Source organism: Oncorhynchus nerka, linkage group LG11 (genome assembly GCF_034236695.1).
Source record: "Oncorhynchus nerka isolate Pitt River linkage group LG11, Oner_Uvic_2.0, whole genome shotgun sequence".
Lineage (NCBI taxonomy): Eukaryota > Metazoa > Chordata > Actinopteri > Salmoniformes > Salmonidae > Oncorhynchus > Oncorhynchus nerka.
In genome coordinates, this window is record NC_088406.1 from 62,436,627 (window position 1) to 62,464,254 (window position 27,628).

The 27,628-nt window shown below is 42.7% G+C and overlaps 1 protein-coding gene across 1 annotated transcript; it reads left to right on the forward strand.

The window, feature by feature from the left end:
- The first annotated feature begins 257 nt into the window (after positions 1–257).
- On the forward strand, positions 258–11,300 carry LOC115137293 (ankyrin repeat domain-containing protein 49). Its single transcript, XM_029673534.2, is given in 4 exon segments — positions 258–313; positions 8,418–8,526; positions 8,529–8,671; positions 10,023–11,300. Coding segments are annotated over 3 exon segments (675 nt in total). The 5' UTR covers positions 258–313; positions 8,418–8,462; the 3' UTR covers positions 10,491–11,300.
- Positions 11,301–27,628: the final 16,328 nt, after the last annotated feature.

Consider the following 27,628-nt stretch of genomic DNA (forward strand, 5'->3'; position numbering starts at 1 on the left):
GTGATGAATGAAAAAGCACATATCTAAAAAAATATTATATATTATAATATGAATGTCATTGTTGGGGCTTCTGTCTGGCTTTAAAACTTGCGCAGCGCAAATACTCGATAGACGACATGGAACATCACCACAGTTGTGTTTCTACTTCCTACCACGTGCTACGAAGTGGTTATGGGAAATGTAGTTTTATATGTTAAAAATCGCTCTGCACAGCCACGCTAGATGCAACAAATACTGACGACATATCCCAGAGAAACCCGGAAAAGGGGTAAAGTGCTGTTCGAGGAGGGTTTTGTTGAAAGCTACTACCACAGTAAGTCAAGTCGTATTTGTAAGGTATTAAGCTTTTTTTTTTGGTATAGCAACTTTCGAATATCAGAGTAGTCATCTACAAGCTATCACTGTCCATTCGAGGCTCTAAATGTTGTAGCTCATGCTTTCTTCTCGACTACTAACGTTAACGGTCTTGCTCTCTTGTTAAACTAACAAGGAACGATACTTACTGCTATTATTACGACCATGCTTTGAATTAAAATCATTGGGTGATAAGTAAATTCACTCTGGAGTGCGCTTTGACCGTTCGTAAATTTAGAGCTTTATGAGATTGTCCGTGTCGGAGCGGACACTGGCCGAGGAGTAGAGTTGATCCGAGCATTCTGACCTCACAACCGCACTCAAGCTAACGTTCGCTAGCTTGTTAGCTATAGTACTTCCAGACACAAACAAGAGAACAACTCACTCTGACCATTTTACTCGCTCAAGCAGAACTGGTTAGGCAGTGTTCATGTTATCTAGAGCGTTGGTGGCTGTAACTGTGCTGCTGGCAATCACTGAGTTTTTTTTCATGCCGCATTTGTAAATTCATTAGTTATTTTGCGCTCTGGCATACTCCGATGCACGGTTGTCAGGTGTAACTGATATTTGTAGTGCAATGACTACTCAAAACCCGCCCAAAAGACAAAATGTCGCAAACAGACTTGGCAGCTCTGCTTCTTGCTCCTATGCAACTTTGTAGTATTTAGTTTACATTATTAGCCCAGAAGGTTTTTTGTGTTCTTACATACAGCTGGAAGTACCTTTTGGAAATCAGTGCGGCGGTAACTCAACAGCATTATGACCAGGAATACAACTTTCCCAAATTGGATCCTTTGTTCGTACCCCCCAGGAAAATTGAACTTATCCCAGAGGCTACCCCAAGACGCTGCAAGTGGAGAAGAGGTATTTGGAGTGGACTTGAAGCCTGACTCAGGAGGCATGCACACAGTCCACTGATTCTGAGTATATTACTGTCTAATGTTCAGTCTCTGGATAATAAAGTAGACAAGCTCAGGGCGAGGATCTCCTTCCAGAGAGGCATCAGGGACTGTAATATACTTTGTTTCACGGAATCATGGCTCTCACTGGATATACTGTCCCATCCATACATCCAGCTGGGTTCTCAGTACAGTACGCAGACAGGAATAAAGAACTATCAGAGAGGAAGGGCGGGAGTGTATATTTCATGAATAACTACCCATGGTGTGATAACATACAGAAACCCAAGTCCTTTTGTTCACCCGACCTAGAATACATCACAATCAAATGGCGACCATATACCTCCCAAGAGAATTCTCTTTGATTATAGTCACAGCTGTGTATATTCCCCCTCAAGCCGATACCACAACGGCCCTCAAGGAACTACACTGGACATTATGCAAACTGGAAGCCATGTATCCTGAGGCTGCATTCATTGTAACTGGGGATCTTAACAAACTAAATTTGAGGGAAATGCTACCGAAGTTCTATCAACACATTGACTGTAGTACTCGCTCTGGTAAAACACTCGATCACCGTGGACGCCGACGCCTTGCTCCTGGACAAGTTAAACACCTTCCACACCGCTTTGAGAATAACCGTGCCACCGACACGGCCTGCTCTCGTTCTTACGAGGTACGACATTTAAGCATGTTAACCCTCCCAAGGCTGCTGGCCAGGACGGCAACCCCAGCCATGTTCTCAGAGCATGCTCACACCAGCTGGCTGGAGTATTAAGGGACATATTCAATCTCTCCCTATCTTAGGTGCTGTCCCCACTTGCTTCAAGATGTCCACCATTGTTCCTATCTTTCCCATCTGGTCAAGAGGAATACCTATGTAAGAATGCTGTTCATTGAATAAAGCTCAGCCTTCAACACCATAGTACCCTCCAAGCTCATTATTAACCTCGGGGGGCCTGGGTTTGAACCCTGCCCTGTGCAACTGGGTCCTGGAGTTCCTGATAGGCCGCCCCCAGGTGGTGAAGGTAGGAAACAACATCTTCACTTCGCTTATCCTCAACACAGTGACCCCACAAGGGTGTGTGCTCAGATCCCTCCTGTACTCCCTGTTCAACCATGACTGCGTGGCCACGCACGCCTCCAACTCAAGTATCAAATTTACAGATGACACACGGTAGTAAGCCTGGTTACCAACGATGACGAGACAGCCTACAAGGAGGTTAGGGCCCTGGCGGAGTGGTGACAGGAAAATAACCACAATGTCAACAAAACGAAGGAGCTGATCGTGGACTTGAGGAAACAGCAGAGGGAGCACACCCCTATCCACATCGACAGGACCACAGTGAAGAAGGTGGAAAGCTTTAAGTTCCTCATCGTACAGATCACTGACAATCTGAAATGGTCCACTCACGCAGACAGTGTGGTGACAAAGGCGCAACAGCACCTGTTCAACTTCAGCAGGCTGAAGAACTTTGGCTTGGCCCCTAAGACCATCAAACTTTTACAGATGCACAATTGAGAGCATCCTGTCTGGCTGTGTCACCGCCTGGTACGGAAACTGCACCGCCTGCAACCACAGGGCTCTCCAGAGGATGGTGCAGTCTGCCCAATGCATCACCGGGGGCACACTGCCTTCCCTCCAGGACACCTACAGCACCCGATGTCACAGGAAGGCCAAAATGATAATCAAGGACATAAACCACCCCAGCCAAGGCCTGTTCACCCTGCTAGAAGGCAAGGTCAGTACAGGTGCATCAAAGATTGGACTGAGAGACTGAAAAACAGCTTCTATCTCAAGGCCATTAGACTGTTAAATAGCCATCACTAGCCGGCTACCACCCGGCTACTCAACCCTGCACCTTAGAGGCTGCTACCCCATATATTATAGACATGGAATCAATGGCCACTTTAATAACGGAACAATAGTCACTATAATAATGTTTACATACTGCTTTACTCATCTCATATGTATATACTGTGTTCTATTCTACTGTATTTGTCAATGCCACTCCGACATTGCTCTTCCTAATATTTATATATTTCTTAATTCCATTCTTTTACTTCTAGATTTGTTTGTATTTTTGTGAATTGTTAGATATTACTGAACTGTTGGAGCTAGGAACTTAAGTATTTCTCTATACCCGCTATAACATCTGCAAAAAATGTGTACGTGACCAATAAAATTTGATTTGAAAGGCATGAAAAATAGCTTTTTTTTTGTGCTCCCAAAGTTTTTATCCAGTGCTTTGTCGCCATTTTTTATGCGTATCAGTTCTAGCGTGTTAATGTTTTATGTGAAAAAAATAGGTGTCTCCATAATGACAATCTAAATGGCATACCGACAACTGGTAAGAAGTTGTCACGACGTGCGCGCTTGCTGCTCTGTCTCCTTTCACTCAAGTGACTCAGCCAATAGTGGGCTCAGCTGCCTGCTGCAGTGCTCTCACGCACAGCCCTCCCCACCACTCACTCACTCAGCAACTCACTGCCTGATAGCAGCAGGTCTCAGTGAAATATCTATATATTTTAAGAGAAATGCCATTTCGGCCGCGCTGCACCTTAGAAGTAGCCCCAAAACCCGCGTCCAATACATTTTCACCCGCGACATAGTTTTCAAAGTTGCCCAAATATGGGAAAACTGCTGACGTGGCAAGCCTGCTCGAACGAGAGTGCTCTGATATCCGAGTAGACACGTCTAATCCTTCTGGCTAGCTTCACATGGGGATTCATGATTTAGACCCTAAAACAACATAATCCGATAGGCCAGGCTTTTTGACATAATATGCTTTCATTTCCATTTAACTTAATTTGGGAAAAACTCGACTAGACTACCCTGAATATGTTATTGGTACATTTCCATGATAACATCATATAGGGACAAATTACCCAAACATGGCCTAGGCTATATATTTAGTGTCTGTCTCGCTCTCACTCAGTAATCATGTTGTTAATGCTGAATGACTATCTTTTCTTCCCATCTCTCAATGCAACATTTCCATGACTATAATGGTCTATCCCTAACATCAAAAGGGGACGAATGACTTTGAATGAATTGGGTGATTTCGCACCAGCATAGTGTGAAAATATTTTTTTGTATCTCAGTGTTCTGGCAATTCTCACGTAGTAACTTCTTAGGAGGAAGGATGTTTGACATGCTTTTTAAACTGGTATCACATTTTGGGAAATCATGATAAAACTGTCCATTTTAGGCCCTTTTTTAATCCTATGCCTCCTGTAGTAAGACCCCCCATGACAGCGTTTCTCAAACTCTGGGCCTCAAGGGGTGCACGTTTGGGTGTTTGCCCTAACACTACACAGCTGATTCAAATGATCAAAGCTTGATGATTAGTTTATTTAATTTAAATGTTATTATTATTATAGTTTATTATTATTAATCAGCTGTGCTAGGGCCAAAAACAAAACGTGCAACCCCTTGCTCTATGATCTGTGAAACCGTTGATGAGACGGACAGCATTTTGGTGTCATCATACCCCTTAGTGTTCTCTCAAATATGGATTATGTCTAGATTCTGAAATACAAATATTCAGAAATGGGTTCAACATTATAAATATGAATATCTAAAAACGACCCTACTTTGGCCTATTTTTCGACAATGTTAGATTCTAAATATCAGAGTACGAACTTGACGGACACTATGAAAGCTTAAACCAAGTTTATTCAGCCCAAAGGATCTAACAGTTGAACAGACAAAAACATGGCTCCACCAGTGGTGATGTATATACACTGCTCAAAAAAATGAAGGGAACACTTAAACAACACAATGTAACTCCACGTCAATCACACTTCTGTGAAATCAAACTGTCCACTTAGGAAGCAACACTGATTGACAATACCTTTCACATGCTGTTGTGCAAATGGAGTAGACAACAGGTGGAAATTATAGGCAATTAGCAAGACACCCCCAATAAAGGAGTGCTTCTGCAGGTGGTGACCACAGACCACTTCTCAGTTCCTATGCTTCCTGGCTGATGTTTTGGTCACTTTTGAATGCTGGCGGTGCTTTCACTCTAGTGGTAGCATGAGACGGAGTCTACAACCCACACAAGTGGCTCAGGTAGTGCAGCTCACCCAGGATGGCACATCAATGCGAGCTGTGGCAAGAAGGTTTGCTGTGTCTGTCAGCGTAGTGTCCAAAGCATGGAGGTGCTACCAGGAGACAGGCCAGTACATCAGGAGACGTGGAGGAGGCCGTAGGAGGGCAACAACCCAGCAGCAGGACCGCTACCTCCGCCTTTGTGCAAGGAGGAGCACTGCCAGAGCCCTGCAAAATGACCTCCAGCAGGCCACAAATGTGCATGTGTCTGTTTCTGACCGTTTGAGCAGACTCCATGAGGGTGGTATGAGGGCCCGACGTCCACAGGTTGGGGTTGTGCTTACAGCCCAACACCGTGCAGGACGTTTGGCATTTGCCAGAGAACACCAAGATTGGTAAATTCGCCACTGGCGCCCTGTGCTCTTCACAGATGAAAGCAGGTTCACACTGAGCACATGTGACAGACGTCACAGTCTGGAGACGCCGTGGAGAACTTTCTGCTGCCTGCAACATCCTCCAGCATGACCAGTTTGGCGGTGGGTCAGTCATGGTGTGGGGTGTCATTTCTTTGGGGGGCAGCACAGCCCTCCATGTGCTCGCCAGAGGTAGCCTGACTGCCATTAGGTGCCGAGATGAGATCCTCAAACCCCTTGTGAGACCATATACTGGTGCGGTTGGCCCTGGGTTCCTCCTAATGCAAGACAATGCTAGACCTCATGTGGCTGCAGTGTGTCAGCAGTTCCTGCAAGAGGAAGGCATTGATGCTATGGACTGGCCCGCCCGTTCCCCAGACCTGAATCCAATTGAGCACATCTGGGACATCATGTCTCGCTCCATCCACCAACGCCACGTTGCACCACAGACTGTCCAGGAGTTGGCGGATGCTTTAGTCCAGGTCTGGGAGGAGATCCCTCAGGAGACCATCCGCCTCCTCATCAGGAGCATGCCCAGGCGTTGTAGGGAGGTCATACAGGCATGTGGAGGCCACACACACTACTGAGCCTCATTTTGACTTGTTTTAAGGACATTACATCAAAGTTGGATCAGCCTGTAGTGTGGTTTTCCACTTTAATTTTGAGTGTGACTCCAAATCCAGACCTCCATGGGTTGATAAATTTGATTTCCAAAGTATTTAATAAGAGTATTCATTCATTCAGATCTAGGATGTGTTAGTGTTCCCTTTATTTTTTGAGCAGTGTATATATATTGGGGTGGAATCTCCTCTCTAAACATTACATCTCTGTTGCTAGGCAGGAAAATAACTGTCAATAAACTGTTCCTTCTCCCATAACGTGACCTGACCTTGACCCTAGTGTGTGGTGGTTGCTCATAAATTGATCATACCTTCAGTTTTAGCAGAGAGCCCACTCTGGAAATGTGATGTACTTGTAGAGTATATTGTTCCAAACAATGTCTTCAAATTTAACAAAATCAAACGGGTAGTTTTGAAATATTACTATTAATATTTTTAATGTTGTAAACATTAATTTAATTTCAGAATAAAGACATACTCCATATTTTAGAGCATACTATACGGAATATCATGACGTCAAAATGTTGTCTGTATCATGTACAGTTGACAGATCATAGGTCTTTACAGGAGCCAAGTTTAGGTCTAAAAAGGGCTACTTTCATCATGATAAAAAAAAGTTTGATACAAATTGCCAGGGACCTATTATCACGATACTTATGTGCCGACACTATATATTACGATTCTCACAATTCTATACACTATATATTGCGATTCAATACTGTGATTTCTATTGCAATTAGATGTTCCAAACATATTGCTCACCATATGTCAGCTCCCGAGGGACAAGAGAAAATTAGAAAATTAGTTTTGATCAGTCAAATTGGCTCCCTTATTAAAAAGATGGAGAATAAGTTACGAAGGTACAGCTAACTAGCTCAAAAATAATATTGTGATATTGTAAAAACAATATAATACGATATCGTCAAAAATAATATCCCTCAATGAAACTCGATTTTTATATATATTTATTTTCTTCCCGAAAATTGTCAGACCTCCTTCCTTCCCAATGAAGTTTCTATGTGAGAATTGCCGGGAACAACCGGAGATATCAAAAATATTTTAGGCTACGCTGGCATGAAATTTCCCACGAGGACCATATCTTCTTTTGTTGTAGCTGTTGGTCTTTCTCACAGTACCATAATTAAGTTGTTGATTTGTTTTTAGTATATTGATGTATTGTCTCCTCTCTCTCATTCTCTCTCACACACACACACACACACACACCTTCAGTAATCTTGGTCTAAAATCATAATTATGTCAAGCGCAGAATTCTCTCTCTAAGTTGTTGTATCTCCTCTCTTTCCTCTCTTGATCTTTTTCTCTCTCACACTACTTCAGTAATCAGTTGTTAATGCTTAATGCTTAATGACTGTACAATCTTCTCTCTCCACTTCCCATCTCTCAATGCAACATTTCCATGATTACAGGGGCCTATCCCTAACATCGAAAGGGGACAAATTACTTGAATATGGTGATTCCACACCAGGGTAGTCTCTAAAAAATATTTTTGGCAACTCCGATTGTTCTGGTAATTCTCACATAGTAACTTAATTGGAAGTAACTTAATTTGAAGTTTTGTTTCACAAACTATTTTGGGGGGAAATCATGATGAAAGTGGCCATTTTAGGCCCTTTTTAGACATGTACATGCCTCCTGTAATACTCTATGATCTGTGAACCGTACATAATACAGACATCTTGGAGTCATTATCCTCCTTATCGTGTCATTATCCTCCTTATCGTGTCGTTATCCTCCTTATCGTGTCATTATCCTCCTTATCATGTCAAATATCGAGTATGTCCACATTCTGAAATACCATTTTTTTTCACATTCATTTATCTTTTATTTCCGCTCGTGAAACAGGGGACCAACACTTTACATGTTACGGTTTTATATTTTTGTTCAGTATATAGTGTTGGTCAGTCAAATCGCATCCCTTAATAAAAAGTAGCTGTCGGTCTTTCTCGCAGTAGCCTACGTTTAAATATTGATGTATTGTTCTCTCTCTCTCTCCTAAGTGAATTAAGTTGTTGATAATTAATATCAATTACCCAATATCTCCTCTCTATGTCAGCAGATTCTGAGTAGACTGTGAGTGTGCATGGGTAGTTAGTACAGTATGGAGGAGTTCCCAGAGAGCTTTAACCAGCTGGAACTGCTGAAGACCCACGACCACCTGATCCCCGCGGAGCATGCAGCCTCTGGCCGGGAGACGAAGGAGAGGAAGAGGAGGAGGGGGAAAGGAGTGAAGAGTGGTATCAGCAGAAGGAGGAGAAGCTGAAAGACCGACCGGAGGAGCTAATGCTGTGGGCGGCAGAGAATAACAGAGTGAGTGTGACATGCAAACTACACACACCTTCTCACTAGGGCTGGGAATTGCCAGGGAACTTACGATACAATGTTGTCATGATACTTAGGTGCCGATTTATATGTATTGCGATGTGAAGAAGTGGTCGGGGGGGGGGGGTCGATACAGTTAAATATCGGTATATTATTTTGGCGATATAAGGTTTTGGCAATATCGCAGTATAATTTTTGCGCTAGTTGGCTGTACCGACACCAAAACTCTAGTATTTTTCCTTCATAGCTTCTTCTCCATCTTCTTTTTAAATAGGGAAACAGTCTGTTTTCCTGATCAAAACTTGTTTTCTCACGCCTCTCTCTTGTCCCTCTGCTGCAGACACTATGGCACACTGAAGCGAAACGTTTTGCAAAGGAAAACCTTTTTTTTAATAACTAAAGCAAGTTCAGGTAGTCCCTCCCAGTTTTTGTCAAAACATTATTTATTTTTTTATGTGTTGTGAATACGACACAGCACTTACTTTCGCTCCCATGTCCTGGACTAACTTCCTGGCTCTTTGGTCTTGTCAAGGGATGTGTCCAAGATCAAGGGAAGGGACATGTAGACGTAAAGTCACTATAATGTAGGGTAGTTGAGTATGGATGAATTTGAACTTATTGATTTGCAATTTACCCAGAGAGACTTGTGAACGTGAAAAGCTTTTTTATTAAAAGCGTACAACAAGTTTTGGTGTTGAACCTACCATCCTGGAGCTGGTCATCCAGGGCCAAATTGTTGTGAAATTGACGTCTCGTCAAACATCTTTCTGTTGCAAATCCGGTGCTCAAAGTTGACCTATTTTGCTTACCACAGCCTATCATGAGACGTCCATGTCTTCGTCACTGGAAGAGTTTGATATCATGGGCCAATATATCTAGAAATGTTTGTTCAAATCAACAGTGAATGAGCTGTGAGAGTATAATGAATGCGTCTCCGTTTAGACGTCTGATCACTGCTTAAGATTGGAACAGCACAGAAAGCCTCTGATTACTGTGTGTGTCCTTGTGTGTGGGTGAGTGTCATGATGTGTCTCACTGGTATCAAGTGTTAGTGAGATTTTAATAAATGGAAGGAAGGGGGGGAAGAAAGATAATCCCCTAGAGCTCTTGTTTGTTCCCTCTGTCAAACCCGTGCAGAAATAACTTTACATCTCCATCTCGCTCTGTGGATCCAGAGGCAATAACAGGGGCCAGTGTGGGGTTTTATCTCTCTATTTTTCTGGCCTTGCTTTTAGATTATTCATGAAATGCATCTGCCTTTCGGCTGTTTCATGACATGTTGAAGAGTTCCATAAAGGTCAGTTAAAATGCAAATATTCTCTCTCTCTGCCACTTTAAGCTGCCAACGGTGAAGCGGCTGCTCTCGGTCGACCCCTTGCTTGCGCATTGCCAGGACGAGGACGGCTATACTCCGTTGCACCGTGCGGCCTACGGAGGTCACGCCGCCACGGCCTCTACCCTGTTGGCAGCGGGCACCGAAGTTAACTCCCGCACTGCCGACGGCTGGACGCCCCTACACAGTGCCTGTCGCTGGGGCCAAGTTGCCACTGCGTCCCTCCTGTTGCGCCAAGGGGCGGAGTTGAACGCCCAGACCAACGGCGGCCTCACAGCGCTCCATCTAGCTGCCTCCCACCCTGGACCGGGCTCCGCCCACACACTGGAGTTCCTCCTATCGCAGCGCCACATCAAGGCGGAGCTTCAGAGCAATAGCAGGGAGACTGCTAGTGAAATCGCACGCCGAAGTGGACCGCATCACTTCCTGTTTGAGATGGTTGAGGACTGTAACAGTGTGCGGTCTCCCCGGTGACCCTACCCCCACACACACACACACACACACACACACGTACATCAGCTCTTCTTTACCTCTACCCAGGGGCCTTCATGGAAGACAAGACCGTGTTCCAAGAAGTGTCTTATGAACAGTCACGTACACCACCACAGTCTTTCTTTGCAGTCCTGGGAGGAAACCTCAATTCTCAATATGATGACAGTTTATCTCATATATTCTCTGTACGCTTTATTTGTCTTGAGTCCCAAATGGCAACATATTCTGTACATAGTGCACTACTTTTGGGTCCTGGTCAAAACTAGTGCACTGTGTAAGGGAATAGGGTGCCATTTGGGATGCGGACCCTAATAGCCGGGTACTTGGAATGGGTTGAAAATAAGTGGTCCAATTAGCATCCTCAGATACTATGGGTGATTTTTAGCATGGAAACCCACATGGTCAGACTGTACTTTGGATTCGTTTATCTTGTGATTGGGTGAAGGTGATCCAATTGCTGACTTAAATTATTTTATTTTTTAAATAATGCCTGTCATTACAGACGTAGGCTCAAATGGGTTTCAGCGGTGGGATGACTAATATTGTGAAATGAAGCAGATCAGTCTGGGTTCCAGGCTAAATTGTGTGTGCTGGAGTAATGTTTCTCATTGGTCTCTGACCATTGGGGGTGTATTCATCTCATTTATTGAATTGATTGTTGAGCGTTGTGGCCATTTTAGATGTGTCATGATTTATTCAAATTATTTGCTAATTCTACAGCTAATTTGTTAGTCATCCAAGTGTCATCCGTGCTCGCTGTAGAAATAAAAATCTAATCAGTCTAAATCTTTAGCGACGTTTCCCTTAATGCCTTTGAATGTCCCATCTCCCTTTACAAATAATGGCCGCCATTTTGATAGCGCTTACCAAACACAACCTGAGGATATTATTCAGAACCGCGTTCATTTCCAAATGTTTGTTTTGCCCTCTGGGATGTCCATGGGAAGATGTCTGAAGTGTGTCTATGCCCAGCTTCAAACTCGCTTGGGGTAAAGTGCTCTGCCATGTTTTTGTAACTTCTGGTTGTTTTTGATCAAATCACCTTGATTTTTGCGCTAAAATGGGTTGTCAGACCTGTCACTATCCAGCCGTGCTACAAAGGACAGAAGTATGGTCATCAAAAGGTCACTAGAGGTAAGCAGAAGGAGAGTCGATGCTCCGGCGCTGACGCTTCCCCCTATGTACAGAGCTAGGATCAGCTTCCCCTTCCTCTATCCTAACTTACCCATTATTGGGGTAAATGCGAAATTGACCCAAGGTCAGTGTGTAGGGGCAACTTCACCCTACTCTGAGGGTCAACTTTGAGTGTGACAGTTTTACTTCTAATTACTAAGATACCATATTAGGCTACCCACAAAACGTTAAAGCACAACTGAATCTAATAACCAACTTCTCAGAGTAAAAATGTTAAAAACAGCCTATGTAGCATCAATATTAGTCAAACATTTGTTTGTGCCAAAATTGACTGAAGTGTAAGTAGGATAATTTTGGTCATATAAACCAGTATATTCCAAAACAGAGTTTTGTGAGATTTGTGTAATGGAGTTTGTCATGACTTACATGAGGGTTGGGCTTGGATTACAATGATGCCCACTTTCTCACTAACACAAGATGGTAGAATTGTCATGCCCAGAGAAACGGCTGTGCTGACTGCGCTCTATCCAATCATAGCAGCCAAAACCTAGAGACATTGGGCTTGTTCGACATTTGCAGACGACAGTGCAAGCAACTGCCGACTGATCTACAAATCATTTAGCAGCATAAATAACTACTCATTATTATTTGTAGATCAGTCACCACAATGCATCATGGATTTGATGCTCTCGAGCACGGCTATTGAGACAGCCTTGCCCATTACGCTGCGCCACAGACCTGTTTACATAAGACAACACGGCGCCAGTGTTATGTTGTTGAAAGAACATTTGGCCTCTAAGCCCTTTTATGGGGTGGCCAATTGCGGATGTTTTTGATAGTGATCACTCGAGTCTGCCACATTTTTGGGCAAAATGAGAATTGAGATGATGCACTGTCACTTGTCAAAATTCCATTTGCGAGCGTCTTGTGTCCCGCCGTGACCTGTTTTGTGACCTGATTCGCTATCAATGTCAGACACACACTGGATAGTGAGAAAGTTGTAAAAAAACAAAACGGCAAAGAAGCGCACACACCGCTTCTCGCAAGTGACTTTATAAGCTTATTTAGCTAACGTGGCCCGGCAGCTTAATGTGCATGCTAGCTACTACTAGCTTCATTGACAAATAAACTGTATGCAGGGCACCGACTAGTTTTTCATGCACATTTTCTTACTTGAGAAGTAGTGCACCAAACAACTTAGCTAGATGTAAAATTGTGCTATTAAGACATTGGCAAAAATGTCAATTTATTACAGGTTTCTTGATTTATCTTGACTATTTGGAGGAAGTGAGTGACCGTTGTTGCTACGGTGACTCGGGAGGGACAAAACACAAACATACCACACCGCCAAGACCCAAATCTCATGTATTCATAATGAGCACCAGAAAAACACACGCAGAGTCATTGTGTTCAGTCAGTCTCCCTTTAAGCAGCATGTCTTCAAACCCAAAACCTTTCCACTGCTCCATCAATGTCTGTGAGACGAGGCTGATTTTTATTTATGCAAATGTTGTTCAATCGCAAGATAATTGTTCTGTATTTTTTATTTTTTTTGTACATAATTGTACATGCCGTGCACAAAGTAGCAAGTAAAGAAGATCTGAGTGACTTACCTGTTGTCATGGGAACTGGGAGAGTCTGCTGTTCTGCGGTACATAGGTGGGCGCAGCCATGTTAAAATACTCACACTCTCCTGTTTCCTCCCACACACGCACACACCCAAACCTAGCCCTTGGGTGTTTATGTAAAAAGGATTGTTTGTACCTACAGTCCATTAGCCTTTCAAATGCCTGGGCACTAGGGGGATAGGGACTGAAAATGGATTTGGAATCGAGCAGTTGCAGTCTAACGGACCCTGGGTCATATTAATTAGGGCACACTGTACCAAAATGTTTTGCAATAGAAAACTAGTGTTTCTTGTTGGACAAGTTAAGATAGTAGATCCCTATTTTTGTCAGTTTTCTTCCATTTTGGGCCTAGTGTATACAACCCTGTTGCTGTTGAAGTAAGGCTTCTCAGATAGCCATTGTGTGACACCTGTGTGTTTCTGTGTGAGAGCAGAGAAGTTGTCCCTAGATGCTGATCTTGGGTCAGTTAAAAAAAAAAAAAAAATCCCCACAAATGGTTAAGGTTAGGGGGGGGGGGGTGGGGTGGGGGGGCTTATCCTATTTCTGTACCTAATAGGATACTTCACCTTGTAGCGAGAGCAGATGGACTAACAGCCCTAATACACTTCTCATGTTTGGCCAAGAGATGCAACTGAAATGCTAAACAGTAGAAGCTCTGCAACTTCTTCAAGGTGCTCATTCAGAAAGCAACCGCTGAATATGCATGTTAAAACCGAAACACTTGAAAAGATGACAAATTGAGCTTGACTGTTGTTTAATGTCTGAACATTTTGCTGCTCAATGACAAGTTGTCGTGCATGCTCTCTGTGGAAAAACAAATACATCTTTTGTTCAAATCTCTGTTTATTCAATCTTCATAGTGCATCAACCTCGTCTGGTTCCTTCACTGACTGAGACCGATATGCTTTGACCGTGAGATGCAAGAGATCCTTCTGTTCTCAAAGGAGTAGCACATCAAAACTGGACAGATTTTTATCCCTTTTTAAAGTTCTACTCTTCTAATGTAGCAGATCCAAAACTACGCTAGTAGAACGTTTGCCCTGTGTGCCAAATGGCACCTTTTTTTTCTTTTCTTTTAGTGCATTACTTTTGACAAGCCATATGGTGCTCTGTGCACTAAAAGTGAATAGTGCACTACAAAAGTCCACTAAAAGGGAATAGGGTGCCATTTGGGGCAAACCCTTAGCCACGACATGCAAAGGAAGCAGTCAAGCTGTGTTTGTTGAAGTCATCGCAAAGGTTTCCTAAGTAAAGGATCAAAGCTTGACTAAACCACCGAGCCCATGGAAGGTTGCAAGGATACTAATGGGCACTAGCTAGATCTGTTTGGCATAAGTTGTATCTCGAAATCAAACATAAAAACCCTACACACACAGATTCCTAATGTCCTTGAGTGATAAAGCATCATGTAGATCCTTGACTTCAAACAGGCTGCGGGAGGCTTTGAAGAGTAATCATAGGAGGACCACTAACTGCAGTGCGGCAGCCGTAGCCCTTTCAACTCTTCAGACCCGCACTTCCATTCAGTGGGGAAAAGAAAAGTGTGTCCTTTAATGTTATATACTCCTGGCTCAGTGGCTGTCACCCAGGGCAATAGAGGAAATTGCTCTGAACCCTGTATTCTTATTTTCTCAAAGCCATCTTTCTCCTTGTGGTGTCCATGGTGACAGGTGGGATTATTGTGGAATGTCAGGGGAGCGGATGATGACACGGTTTCCCTTGAATGAAAAGACTGGGTCTGTGTGAGAATATACATGTTTTTTTTGTGGTGGTAGTTCAGCTTCAATATTGCAGATTGTGTGTTCTATCAATGTAATTGTCAAAAAATTTCCAATCCCCATTATTATTATTTTTTTTACTTATTTCCTTTATTTTCCCCCAAGCCTACCACCCCTCCCCAAATGTATTACAATTAAAAAACATACCTTATTTACGTATTCAGACCCTGAATGAGACTCAAATTTGATTTCAGATGCATCCTGTTTCCATTGATCATCCTTGATGTTTCTTCAACTTGATTGGAGCTCACCCGTGGTAAATTCAATTGATTGGACATGATTTGGAAAGGCACACACCTGTCTATATAAGGTCCCACAGTTGACAGGGCATATTAGCTCAAAAACCAAGCCATGAGGTCGAAGGAATTGTCCTTAGATCTGGGGAACTGTACCAAAAACATATCTGCAGCATTGAAGGTCCCCAAGAACACAGTGGCCTTAAATGGAATAAGTTTGGAACCACCAAGACTTCCTAGAGCTGGCCGCCCGGCAAAAGCAAGTGGGGGAGAAGGGCCTTGGTCAGGGAGGTGACCAAGAACCCGATGGTCACTCTGACAGAGCTCCAGTTCCTCTGTGGAGATGGGAGAACCTTCCAGAAGGATGACCATCTCTGCAGCAATCCACCAATCAGGTCTTTATCATAGAGTGGCCAGACGGAAGCCACTCCTCAGTAAAAGGCACATGACAGCCCACTTGGAGTTTGCTAAAATGCACCCAAAGCGCACTCAGACCATGAGAAGCAAGATTCTCTGGTCTGATGAAACCAAGATTGAACTCTTTGGCCTGAATGCCAAGCGTAACATCTAGAAGAAACCCGGCACCATCCCTACAGTGAAACGTGGTGGCAGCATCAGATCACTTTGCGTGTGCTGCACAATAGTAAGTGACTCACAAGGCTCCGGTCTTGTTATTGTGTGCTTGTAAACAAACACCACGTGAACGGGGGACTTACCGGTAAGCTTCATAATGAAAAATGTCACATATCACACAAATTATGTAACGTATCACAGAAGTTGACTGCAGGTATTTACTTAAAAAGTAGCTACAAATAATCAAATTTATTAAAAAAACATCAAATTGTTGACGGTATTGAAGAATCATCCTGTGGCTATTTCCAAATACCCCGATTATATGGTAGTACCGCCCAAGCCAAGCGAGAACTTGTATTTCAACTTGTGTGTGTGCCCTTCCGTTGCTGTGGTTTGGATAAGGACTTTGAAGGGTGTCAAGGGACATAGGCCAACTGGCGTTACCATGGAGACAGATCTCATGAAATTAGAGTTGGGAAAGGTAGAACATGGTAGAGGACCACAATGGAACATTGATCCTATCAGTAGGCAAGTGGCTGCAGGGCAAAACACGGGACATGGGCACTCTGTGCCATACATTCAATCATACACAATCATGTAGATCATAATGCATACGATTACATGCAGACAAGGGGGACCTGATCCTAGATTCACACTCCTACTCTGAAACACTATATTATTATGGGCCCTGATATGAATCTGTGCACTTTCAGAAATGCAATCTAAAATCTGACCTGGGGCCATGTGATCTAATGATCACACGCTGCTACTACTCTCAATGCATAGTCACTTTAATAATTCAACCTACCCCGCACATTGACTCTGTACCGGTACCCCCTATATATAGCCTCGCTATTGTTGTTTTACTGCTGCTCTTTAATTATTTGTTACTTTTGTTTATACATTTTTTTTTTTTGTGGTATTTTTTGTAAAATGTTATTGTTGGTTAAGGGATTGTAAAGTAAGCATTTCACTGTTGTATTCGGCGCATGTGACCAAATAAAATTTGATATGATACTTTTTTGTATGCGTCATTTCAGCAAGCGATGAATGCCTGCTTTTAAGACACGTACTGGGATTTAGCAGAGCGGTATGAAAGATGTGCTAGTCATTGATGCCACTCTATTCACATGAATTCAAGAGCCATTCATGAAAGAACTGAGTTTCAACACAGCTTAGTGTGATGCTATTTGAAGAGTGAAGTGAACGTAAGATAGAGATAATTGTGTACATTAACTGCCCAGTTGTATACAATGGCAGTAAGTTTCTTATCAATTGCTTAAAACCTCTTATGGATCTGCAACTTTTTGCCTAAAATGACATACCCAAATCTAACTGCCTGTAGCAAGGATATGCATATTCTTGGTACCATTTTTTTTTTTAAATTATACCTTTTTTTATTTAACAAGGCAAGTCAAGTTATGATTTTAAATTTTTCTTATTTTCAATGACGGCCTAGAAACAGTGGGTTAACTACCTTGTTCAGATGCAGAACGATTTTTACCTTGTCAGCTCGGGGATTCAATCTTGCAACCTTTCGGTTACTAGTCCAATGCGCTAACCACTAGGCTACCTGAAAGGAAACACTTTGAAGTTTGTGGAAATGTAAAAGGAATGTAGGAGAATTTAACACATTTATTCTGGTAAAAGGATAATATAGAGAAAAAAACCAACTGTTCTTTTGTATTTTGTTTTGTACCATCTTTGAAATAAAAGAGAAAGGCCATAATGTATTATTCTAGCCCAGGCACCATTTAGGCTTTGGTCACTAGATGCATTGTTTTAGTGATTCAGTGAAATCTTGCTTATCTATTCAAAATGTTGTGTCAAGACTGCCCAAATGTGCCTAATTTTGTTTATTCACACATTTTCAAGTTCATAATTGCGCACTCTCCTCAAACGATAGCATTATATTCTTTCACTCTAATAGCTACTGTAAATTGGATAGTGCAGTTAGATTAACAAGAATGTAAGCTTTCTGCCCATATCAGATATGTTTATGTCCTGGGATTTGTTTTTGTTTCTTACAACCTCTTGCTAAGGAACAATGTAGCCAATTTTTCAGAACAGTTGACCTCTGGCTGCGTTTACAGAGGCCAGTTCTGATCTTTTTCAGCAGATCAGCTCTTTTGCCAATAATTGGGGAAAAAGATCAGAAATCAAATAAAATTGTATTTGTCACATGCGCCAAATACAACACGTGTAGGTAGACCTTACAGTGAAATGCTTAATTACAAGTCCTTAAGAAAAAGGTAGCCCTTTGATTAGCTGTTCAGGAGTCTTATGGCTTGGGGGTAGAAGCTGTTAAGAAGCCTTTTGGACCTCGACTTGGCATAGAGGTCCTGGATGGCAGGAATCTTGGCCTCGGTGATATACTGGGCTGTTCCCACTACCCTCTGTAGTGCCTTGCGGTCGGAGGGCGAGCTGTTGCCATACCAGGCAGTGATGTTGCAGCTGTAAAACCTTTTGAGGATTTGAGGACCCATGCCAAATCTTTTCAGTCTCCTGAGGGGGAATAGGGTTTGTCCTCTTCACGACTGTCTTCGTGTGTTTGGACCATGACAGTTTGTTGGTGATGTTGACACCAAGGAACTTGAAGCTCTCAACCTGCTCCACTGCAGCCCCGTCGAACAGAATGGGGGCTTGCTCGGTCCTCCTTTTCCTGTAGTTCACAATCATCTCCTTTTGTCTTGATCATGTTGAGGGAGAGGTTGTTGTCCTGGCACTATACGGTCAGGTCTCTGACCTACTCCCTATAGGCTGTGTCATCGTTGTTGGTGATCAGACCTATCACTGTTGTGTCATCTGAAAATGTAATGATTGTGTTGGAGTTGTGCCTGGCCATGCAGTCATGAGTGAACAGGGAGTACAGGAGGGGACTGAGCACGCACCCCTGAGGGGCCCCTGTGCTGAGGATCAGTGTGTTGGATGTGTTGTTACCTACCCTTACCACCTGGGGGTGGCCCGTCAGGAAGTCCAGGATACAGTTGCAGAGGGAGGTGTTTAAGTTCAAGGGTCCTTAGCTTAGTGATGAGCTTTGAGGGCACTGTGGTGTTGAACGCTGAGCTGTAGTCAATGAATAGTGTTCTCAAATAGGTGGTCCTTTTGTCCAGGTGGGAAGGGCAGTGTTGAGTGAAATAGAGATTGCATCATCTGTTGGGGCGGTATGCAAATTGAAGTGGGTCTAGGGTTTCTGGGATAATGGTGTTGATGCGAGCCATGACCAGCCTTTCAATTGGGCTTCCTGTGTAAACGCAGCCTGTTTCAAAACAGCCAATGCATTTTTTAAATGACACATTTATCCCCCTTGCAAAACAGCATAGCCTTATTCATTGATGATACATCTATGCAAAAATGTACCTCCTCTCTCTCCCTCTCTCGACATGGACAGTATTTTGCCTACCCCTTAGAGTGATAATGGCTGCAATTGACTGCCTATTTTATTTATTTACCAGGAAAAATATAGCTTTATAGATAAAACCAAACAGAATTTGAGATTCCTCGGTAAGAGTGCTGTGCTTAACCTCAACAGCGCTGGAGTCCTGACCTCACACAAACACATTTCACATGCTCCACTCGCACCTGATACACACCTCTCTGCCAGAGTGTTCACACACTCACTCCACTCTCACAGAACACTCACACACTCCACTCTCCCCAAACACACTCACACACTCCCACTCTATAATTTGCCCTCCCACTCTATTGTATCACACCCTCCGGACCTACACTTTTCACTCTCCTCACACATACTCCTGCTCCTCTTCCACATAGCAAAGAGACAGAGAGTGCTACTCCGTCCTGCCTCACACACCCCGCTGTGTCTCAGCTCAGGGAATAATGATGATAACCTAACCGGCACTGATGGTAATGCTTTTACGAGACATGACCACACAAGACTTTCACCATAATTTGCAAATAAATTCATAAAAAATCCTACGATGTGATTTTCTGGATTTTTTTTCTCATTTTGTCTGTCATAGTTGAAGTGTACCTATGATGAAAATTACAGGCCTCTCATCTTTTGAAGTGGGAGAACTTGCACAATTGGTGGCTGACTAAATACTTTTTTGCCCCACTACATGCCCACAATAAGATTATCGGGGATAGTCAGATTTAATATAATAGTTTGTTTTAAACTGTTTACATGCTTTGCAAAAAGAACGATTTCCCTAATAATCCTGTTTACATGGACACATCTGAAATCAGGCTACCTGATGAATGCAGATAAACTCCTTTCAAAAAAAAAAACTTTCTACCACAGTGACCATGTTATTTTGCTATGCCTGTTTGATTCTGAGTTCGGGCATATGACGTTTGTTTGTGAAAACTATTTGGAAGATGCACTTGTTCAGTTTTGCCGAACTCAACGTCGAGGGAGACTTGCACAGCTGGATGCCGATTTTAAGCTGTTTACATGTTCTAATAGTTAAAAAGATTGCTCAGAAAACCAGGTGTTTTAATAGGCCTATGCGTACTTCGATTTTGACCGTACGCCGATTAAGATAAGCAGATTAAAGTGTTTACATGACTTGCCGTGCTCTGCCTTAATATCTAATTATTAAAGTGCATGTAAACGTATTTGCTGATTAGTCACTTAACCTTTTAATCAGTATGGCAGCAGGTGAAGCATCACAGACCCAGCTCCCCACCTCCAACTCTCCATACTCCCAGGATGCGTTCCAAATACCACCCTATAGTGCACTACTTTTGACCGGGGTCCATAGGGGAACTATATAGGCAATACGGCACCATTTGGGAAACACACCCAGACTTGAAGACAAATCCCCGCTAGGCTAGACACAGAATCTTGGTTTCTATTTCTATGACACACTGCCCTCTAGGGGGTAGTACTAGCAGAGAGCCTCAGAGATACACTCCACCACTTCTCAGTTAAACGGTGCTCAGGTGAATCAATCTCTCGTAATGAATGTATGTCCCTGAGGTAAATACTGTATGGAAAGATAATCCACTTATCATACATGCAGCAGACCTGAGATGGAATATATGCTGCATCCAAAATGGCACCCTATTCCCTTTACAGTGCACTACTTTGGCAACATAGTTGGAGGGATAGTTGGGAGGCTGGGTAGATGGAAGAGTAGTGTACTGTAAATGGAATAGGGTGCCATTTGGGACACAACCAGTCCGACGTTTGTTTGGGAAACTGTTTGCCAATTATGGTAAACTCTCTCGGAAACATTCAGAGCACTTTTCTCATCACAAACTCAACCACAACAAGTCTCAGGAACCAAATGAAATGTGCCTGGGAATGGTAAGCATGCACAGCGGGCTACTACACACTGACGGCTAAACGCATCGCTTTTCTTCCTGCAAAATTAATGAAAAACATGGATCACCAGGTTGATCTAGAAGTGACAAGTTTCAGTTGTAAAATGCAAGAATTGTCATGCTTGTCAGTGATAGCCAATCTTGAAATTGTTACTCTTTGACAGATGTAACATTTTCCTGGAGGTTATATTTGGATGCCGCATCCTATGCATATTCTAATATTATTTCGAATGGCTTTTCCTCAAGAAATTGACTCGGTTCGTTCATAGTCGTTATCCAACTTTGATTGTCCATATACACTGAGTGTACAACACATTAGGAACACCTGCTCTTTCCAGGACATAGACTGACCAGGTGAAAGCTATGGTCCCTTATTGATGTCATCATTTTGAATTCCACTTCAATCAGTGTAGATGAATGGGAGGACACAGGTTAAAGATTTTTAAGCCTTGAGACATGGATTGTATATGTGTGCCATTCAGAGGGAGAATGGGCAAGACAAGAGATTGAAGTACCTTTTGAATGGGATATTGTAGGTGTCAGGTGTACCAGTTTGAGTGGTCCAGAACTGGGGGGGGGGGGGGGGGTTCCTATTGTTTTGTACACTCAGTGTAAGTCAGGGATGGGCAACTGGCGGCGGCCCTCGGAAGGCCCGGTAAAACAGCAAATGTCCCTCTCTGCCATAAGGCAAAATGAGTAGAATTGCATGAAATGAGTTATAAAATTGCAAAATCCTCTCTCCACCCCATAGCAAAATGTGTAGAATTGCAGCAAAATAATAAGCCACATTTTCGGAGCACACAATATAGCTCAGTATTTTATTAATTTATTTGATACAATTCTTATTGCTCATCTTTATCAAGGTTGTCAATAATTTCGGATCCCACTGTACAATATACCACACCCCCATTCCATGAATTAAACTTTGACCTACCAGCACCATCACCCACTGTCACGGGACACAATCACCAACTTACCACCAAGGAGGCTCAACTTCAACCCGGTGTAAGTTGTGCCAAGAGACCACTTTTTTTTGGGACAAACTACTTTTTCAAAACAGTTTCGTTTACATGACTTCTGGTTATTTCCAAGGATGCACAACATCCTGAAATACATGTAGATATCTTTGTTAGAAGAAATACTATATTTCCCTTGATGTAGTGATGCTGAATGTAAAACACAGCTTACCACACTCTCTCTTAATGAGTTAGGTTTCTTTTCTATCGCCACCCAACAGAGCGATGCACAACTCAGGGAGTCCAACCAATACACAGACTCCCAATGTTGTTTCCCAAAGCTAGTTATAGTGTTTTACGTGAGGGTGTGTGTCTACCTTGTAGGCCGTCATTTGTAAAGTAGAATTTGTTCTTAACTGACTTGCCTTGTTAAATAATCATGTCCATGGAAGGAGAGGATGCCACTTGAAAGTATTGAGATGTACCCCATGTGAGACGTTGTATTGGAACCTACCCACTAGAGGGCAGTGAGAACTCAGAAGTGTGTGCATGACCGCAGCACACAAAACGGATGCCTCTTTTCTCATAGTGAGCATGGTCAATTTGGATATAATTGCACACTTGCCAAACTACATAGCCCGGCGCATCTGCAGTGATTTCCTGCTGATGTGAGTTTGAGAAATGCTGAAGTTAAAGCCCTATTATTGTGGGGATGACAGCTGGGTGGCCTAGAAGACTGGGTTTGTGGGTGGGAGTATGGATGGATGGATGAATGGGTACATAGGGGAATGTCTGGAGGCTACATGTTGGGGTGGATGAGGATGGGTGGCTGGGGAATGAAAGACTGGGTGTGTGGGTGGGAGTATGGATGGATGGATGGATGGATACATAGGGGAATGTCTGGAGGCTACATGGTGGGGTGGATGAGGATGGGTGGCTGGGGAATGAAAGACTGGGTGTGTGGGTGGGAGTATGGATGGATGGATGGATGGATGGGTACATAGGGGAATGTCTGGAGGCTACATGGTGGGGTGGATGAGGATGGGTGGCTGGGGAATGAAAGACTGGAGGTGTGGGAGGCTGAGTAGCAACATAAATAGGAGGCTGGATGGCTAGGGAATGGAAGGCTGATGGATGTTTGGAGGCTGGGTGGCAACAGATTGATGGATTTTTTTATTTTTTTATTTATTTCACCTTTATTTAACCAGGTAGGCTAGTTGAGAACAAGTTCTCATTTGCAACTGCGACCTGGCCAAGATAAAGCATAGCAGTGTGAACAGACAACACAGAGTTACACATGGAGTAAACAATTAACAAGTCAATAACACAGTAGAAAAAAAGGGGCAGTCTATATACAATGTGTGCAAAAGGCATGAGGAGGTAGGCATGTTGGGAGGCGGGGTAGATGGAAGGCTGGAGACTGAGGAGTGAGAGTCTAAGGGGGATGGGGGTCTAATATATTTGGCCCCTCTGCTAGAAGACTGGGAGGCTGGGTGGGGGGGGGGGGGGGTAGAGACCTGTGATCTGAGTCTGGGGATATGTACAGAATGGGGCCTAGGGGGCAAGCAATGGTGTAGCACTATCTTGTAGGTTCCAGCTCACAATTCTATGAATTTATTTTGGTAATCTGTTATTTTAAACATTGACACATTGAATTAACAAGAATCCGATGCATTGCACCATCACACTTAAGTTGACACTAACATTCAGGGTTTGTCCCTAGATTACTTATATAAAGGAAGGGCAACTTTGATGGAGGTGGGGGCCACCATTTTTTTTACTCATTGTGAGGGGCCACAGTTTCTCGCAGGTCTGCATATCCACATCAGTCCTTTTTGTTTTGTTGCAATTCTATATACAGTGGGGCAAAAAGTATTTAGTCAGCCACCAATTGTGCAAGTTCTCCCACTTAAAAAGATGAGAGAGGCCTGTAATTTTCATCATAGGTACACTTAAACTATGACAGACAAAATGAGATTTTTTTTTCTAGAAAATCACATCGTAGGATTGTTTATGAATTTATTTGCAAATTATGGTGGAAAATAAGTATTTGGTCAATAACAAAAGTTTATCTCAATACCTTGTTATATACCCTTTGTTGGCAATGACAGAGGTCAAACGTTTTCTGTTTTCACACACTGTTGCTGGTATTTTGGCCCATTCCTCCATGCAGATCTCCTCTAGAGCAGTGACATTTTGGGGCTGTTGCTGGGCAACACGGACTTTCAACTCCCTCCAAAGATTTTCTATGGGGTTGAGATCTGGAGACTGGCTAGGCCACTCCAGGACCTTGAAATGCTTCTTACGAAGCCACTCCTTCGTTGCCCGGGCGGTGTGTTTGGGATCATTGTCATGCTGAAATGTGATTTTCTGGATTTTTTTTTCTCATTTTGTCTGTCCTAGTTGAAGTGTACCTATGATGAAAATTACAGGCCTCATCTTTTTAAGTGGGAAAACTTGCACAATTGGAGGCTGACTAAATACTTTCTTGCCCCACTGTATATTGCTATGGGGTGTAGAGAAAAAGTTGCAGTATTTGACAAGAAATAAAAATCATCTAAAAAAAGTAGGGGTCAAAATGATTGACACCCCTAAAGATTTTTTATAAATAAAGTAGTCAAAAGTGTAGTATTTGTTCCCATATTCCTAGCATGCAATGATTACATCAAGCTTGTGACCAGAAACTTGTTGGATGCATTTGCCGTTTTGTTTTGGTTGTGTTTCAGATAATTTTGTGCCCAATAGAAATGAATGGTAAATAATGTATTGTCATTCTTATTGTAAATAAGAATATATGTTTCTAAACACTTCTACAATGTGGGTGCTATCATGATTATGGATAATCTTGATTGAATCGTGAATGATAATGAGTGAGGGAAATTAGTGTCAAATATCATAGAAGTGGCTCCAAAATGATACTGCATTATTTACCATTAATTTCTATTGGGCACAAAAAAATCTGAAACGGCTACCTAAACTGTAAATGCATCCAACAAGTTTGTATAAAATAATATAATATCCCCCCCAAAAAATGTACAATACAACATACAGGGGCTACACCCCTGCTTGCTTGTTTTAAGTTTGTATACACGAGGCATGATTGTGTGCTTCTACATCTGCATTGCTTGCTGCTTGGGGTTTTAGGCTGGGTTTCTGTATAGCACTTTGTGACACCTGTTGATGTAAAAAGGGCTTTATAAATACATTTGATTGGTGTCTGCTCTGTAACAATAAAAATGCACTAACTTGAATTCATAAGCATGACCCTTTGCACTGACCAAAAATATAAATGCAACATGTAATATGTTTCATGAGCTGAAATAAAAGATCCCAGAAATGTTCCATACGCACAAAAAGCTTATTTCTCTCATTTTGTGCACAAATTTGTTTACATCCCTGATAGTGAGCATTTCTCCTTTGCCAAGATAATCCATCTACCTGACAGGTGTGGCATATCAGGAAGCTGATTAAACAGCATGATCATTACACAGGTGCACCTTGTGCTAAGGACAATAAACAGCCACTCAAATGTGCAGTTTTGTCACACAACACAATGCCACAGATATCTCAAGTTGAGGGAGCGTGCAGTTGGCATGCTGACTGCGGGAATGTAAACCAGGGCTGTTGCCAGAGATTTTGTTAATTTCTCTACCATAAACTTCCTCCAACATCATTTTAGAGAATTTGGTAGTAAGTCCAACTGATCTCACGACCGCTGACCACGTGTACGGCGTCCTGTGGGTGAAGGGTTTGCTGATGTCAACGTTGTGAACCAAGTGTCCCATGGTGGGGTTATGGTATGGACAGGCAAAGGTTACGATAGCATTTTGAATGCACATAGATACTGTGACGAGATCCTGAGGCCCATTGTCGTGCCATTCATCCGTCGCCATAACCTCGTGTTTCAGCATAATAATGCACGGCCCCATGTCTCAAGGATCTGTACACAATTCCTGGAAGCTGAAAATGTCAGAGTTCTTCCATGGCCTGCATACTCACGAGACATGTCACCGATTGAGCATGTTTGGGATGCTCTGGATTGACGTGTACAAATGCGTGTTCCAGTTCCGACCAATATCCAGCAACTTTGCACAGCCATTGAAGAGGAGTGGGACAACATTCCACAGGACACAGTCAACAGCCTGATCAACTCTATGCGAAGGAGATGTGTCGCGCTGCATGAGGCAAATGGTGGTCACACCAGATACTGACTGGTTTTCTGATCCACACACCTACCTATTTTTTAAAGTATCTGTGACCAACATGCATATTTATTTTGTATTTTATTTAACCTTTATTTAACTAGGCAAATCATGCATATTTATTTTGTATTTTATTTAACCTTTATTTAACTTGATTTAACTAGGCAAATCAGTTATGAACAAATGATTATTTACAATGACGGCCTACACCGGATGACGCTGGGCCAATTGTGCGCCACCCTATGGGACTCCCAATCACGGCCGGTTGTGATACAGCCTGGAATCAAACTAGGGTCTGTAGTGACACCTGTAGCACTGAGATGCAGTGCCATAGATCTCTGCGCCACTTGGGAGCATATCTGTATTCCCGGTCATGTGAAATCCATAGGGCCTAATTAATTTATTTCAGTTGACTGATTTCCTTGTCTGAACTGTAACTCAGTAAAATCTTTGAAAATTGTTTCATGTTGTGTTTTTAGATTTTTGTACAGTATACTTTGGGTTAGATCAGGGATTCCCAAACTCAGGCCTCGGGACACCAAGGGAACCACATTTAGTTTTTTCAAATCAACTAATCATCAAGCTTTGATCATTTGAATCAGCTGTGTAGTCAACATAGAGAACCTAACTTACTATTTATCTAACTTACCAAACTCGATTTTTGTTTTCCTCATGTAAGTTAGCTGAACAAGATCCCTTTTATTTGCTATTTACAAAGTTCTGCTGTTCCCCCTTGTCTCACGGAGTGTTTGTTCCCTGGGTCCCTTTTTGTTCATGGATGATGATAGGGTACATGAAAAGGCTTAACTCTGGGTGCCGAACATGGAGCTCCTAGCTACATAATTGGAACGGGATGTGTGATGCTCCATATCCGTTACAGCTTGGCTAGCGTACATTTTAGAAAGGGATTTTCCAATTAACCTGTTCTTGTCAATACTTTTCTTCCGATTTGAGAACGAAGAAAGTATCTTATACATGTCTGTGTACAGTTGCTGGGAGGGTCTCAAAAAACCTGAGAAATTCAGAAAGATATGAATTACTCGTTTTCTATCAAGTGGGAAATGCTTCTTAAGTTCCTCAGCGTTCACATCACCGAGGACTTGTCATGGACCAACACCACCACCACAGCGTCAATCTTTGTTTTGGTCGCACAGCACTGTGTGGCGTGCCGTCATCTACACATAGAAACAACTTGTTACGGCAAAGATGTTGGGAAATGCAAGATGTCTGGCAGCTAAAATGACGAGGGAACTCCTCACTCGGTTCAAAACGTGGATTTAATATCGTTCAGACATTTCATGTTTTTGGAGAACCACCTGCA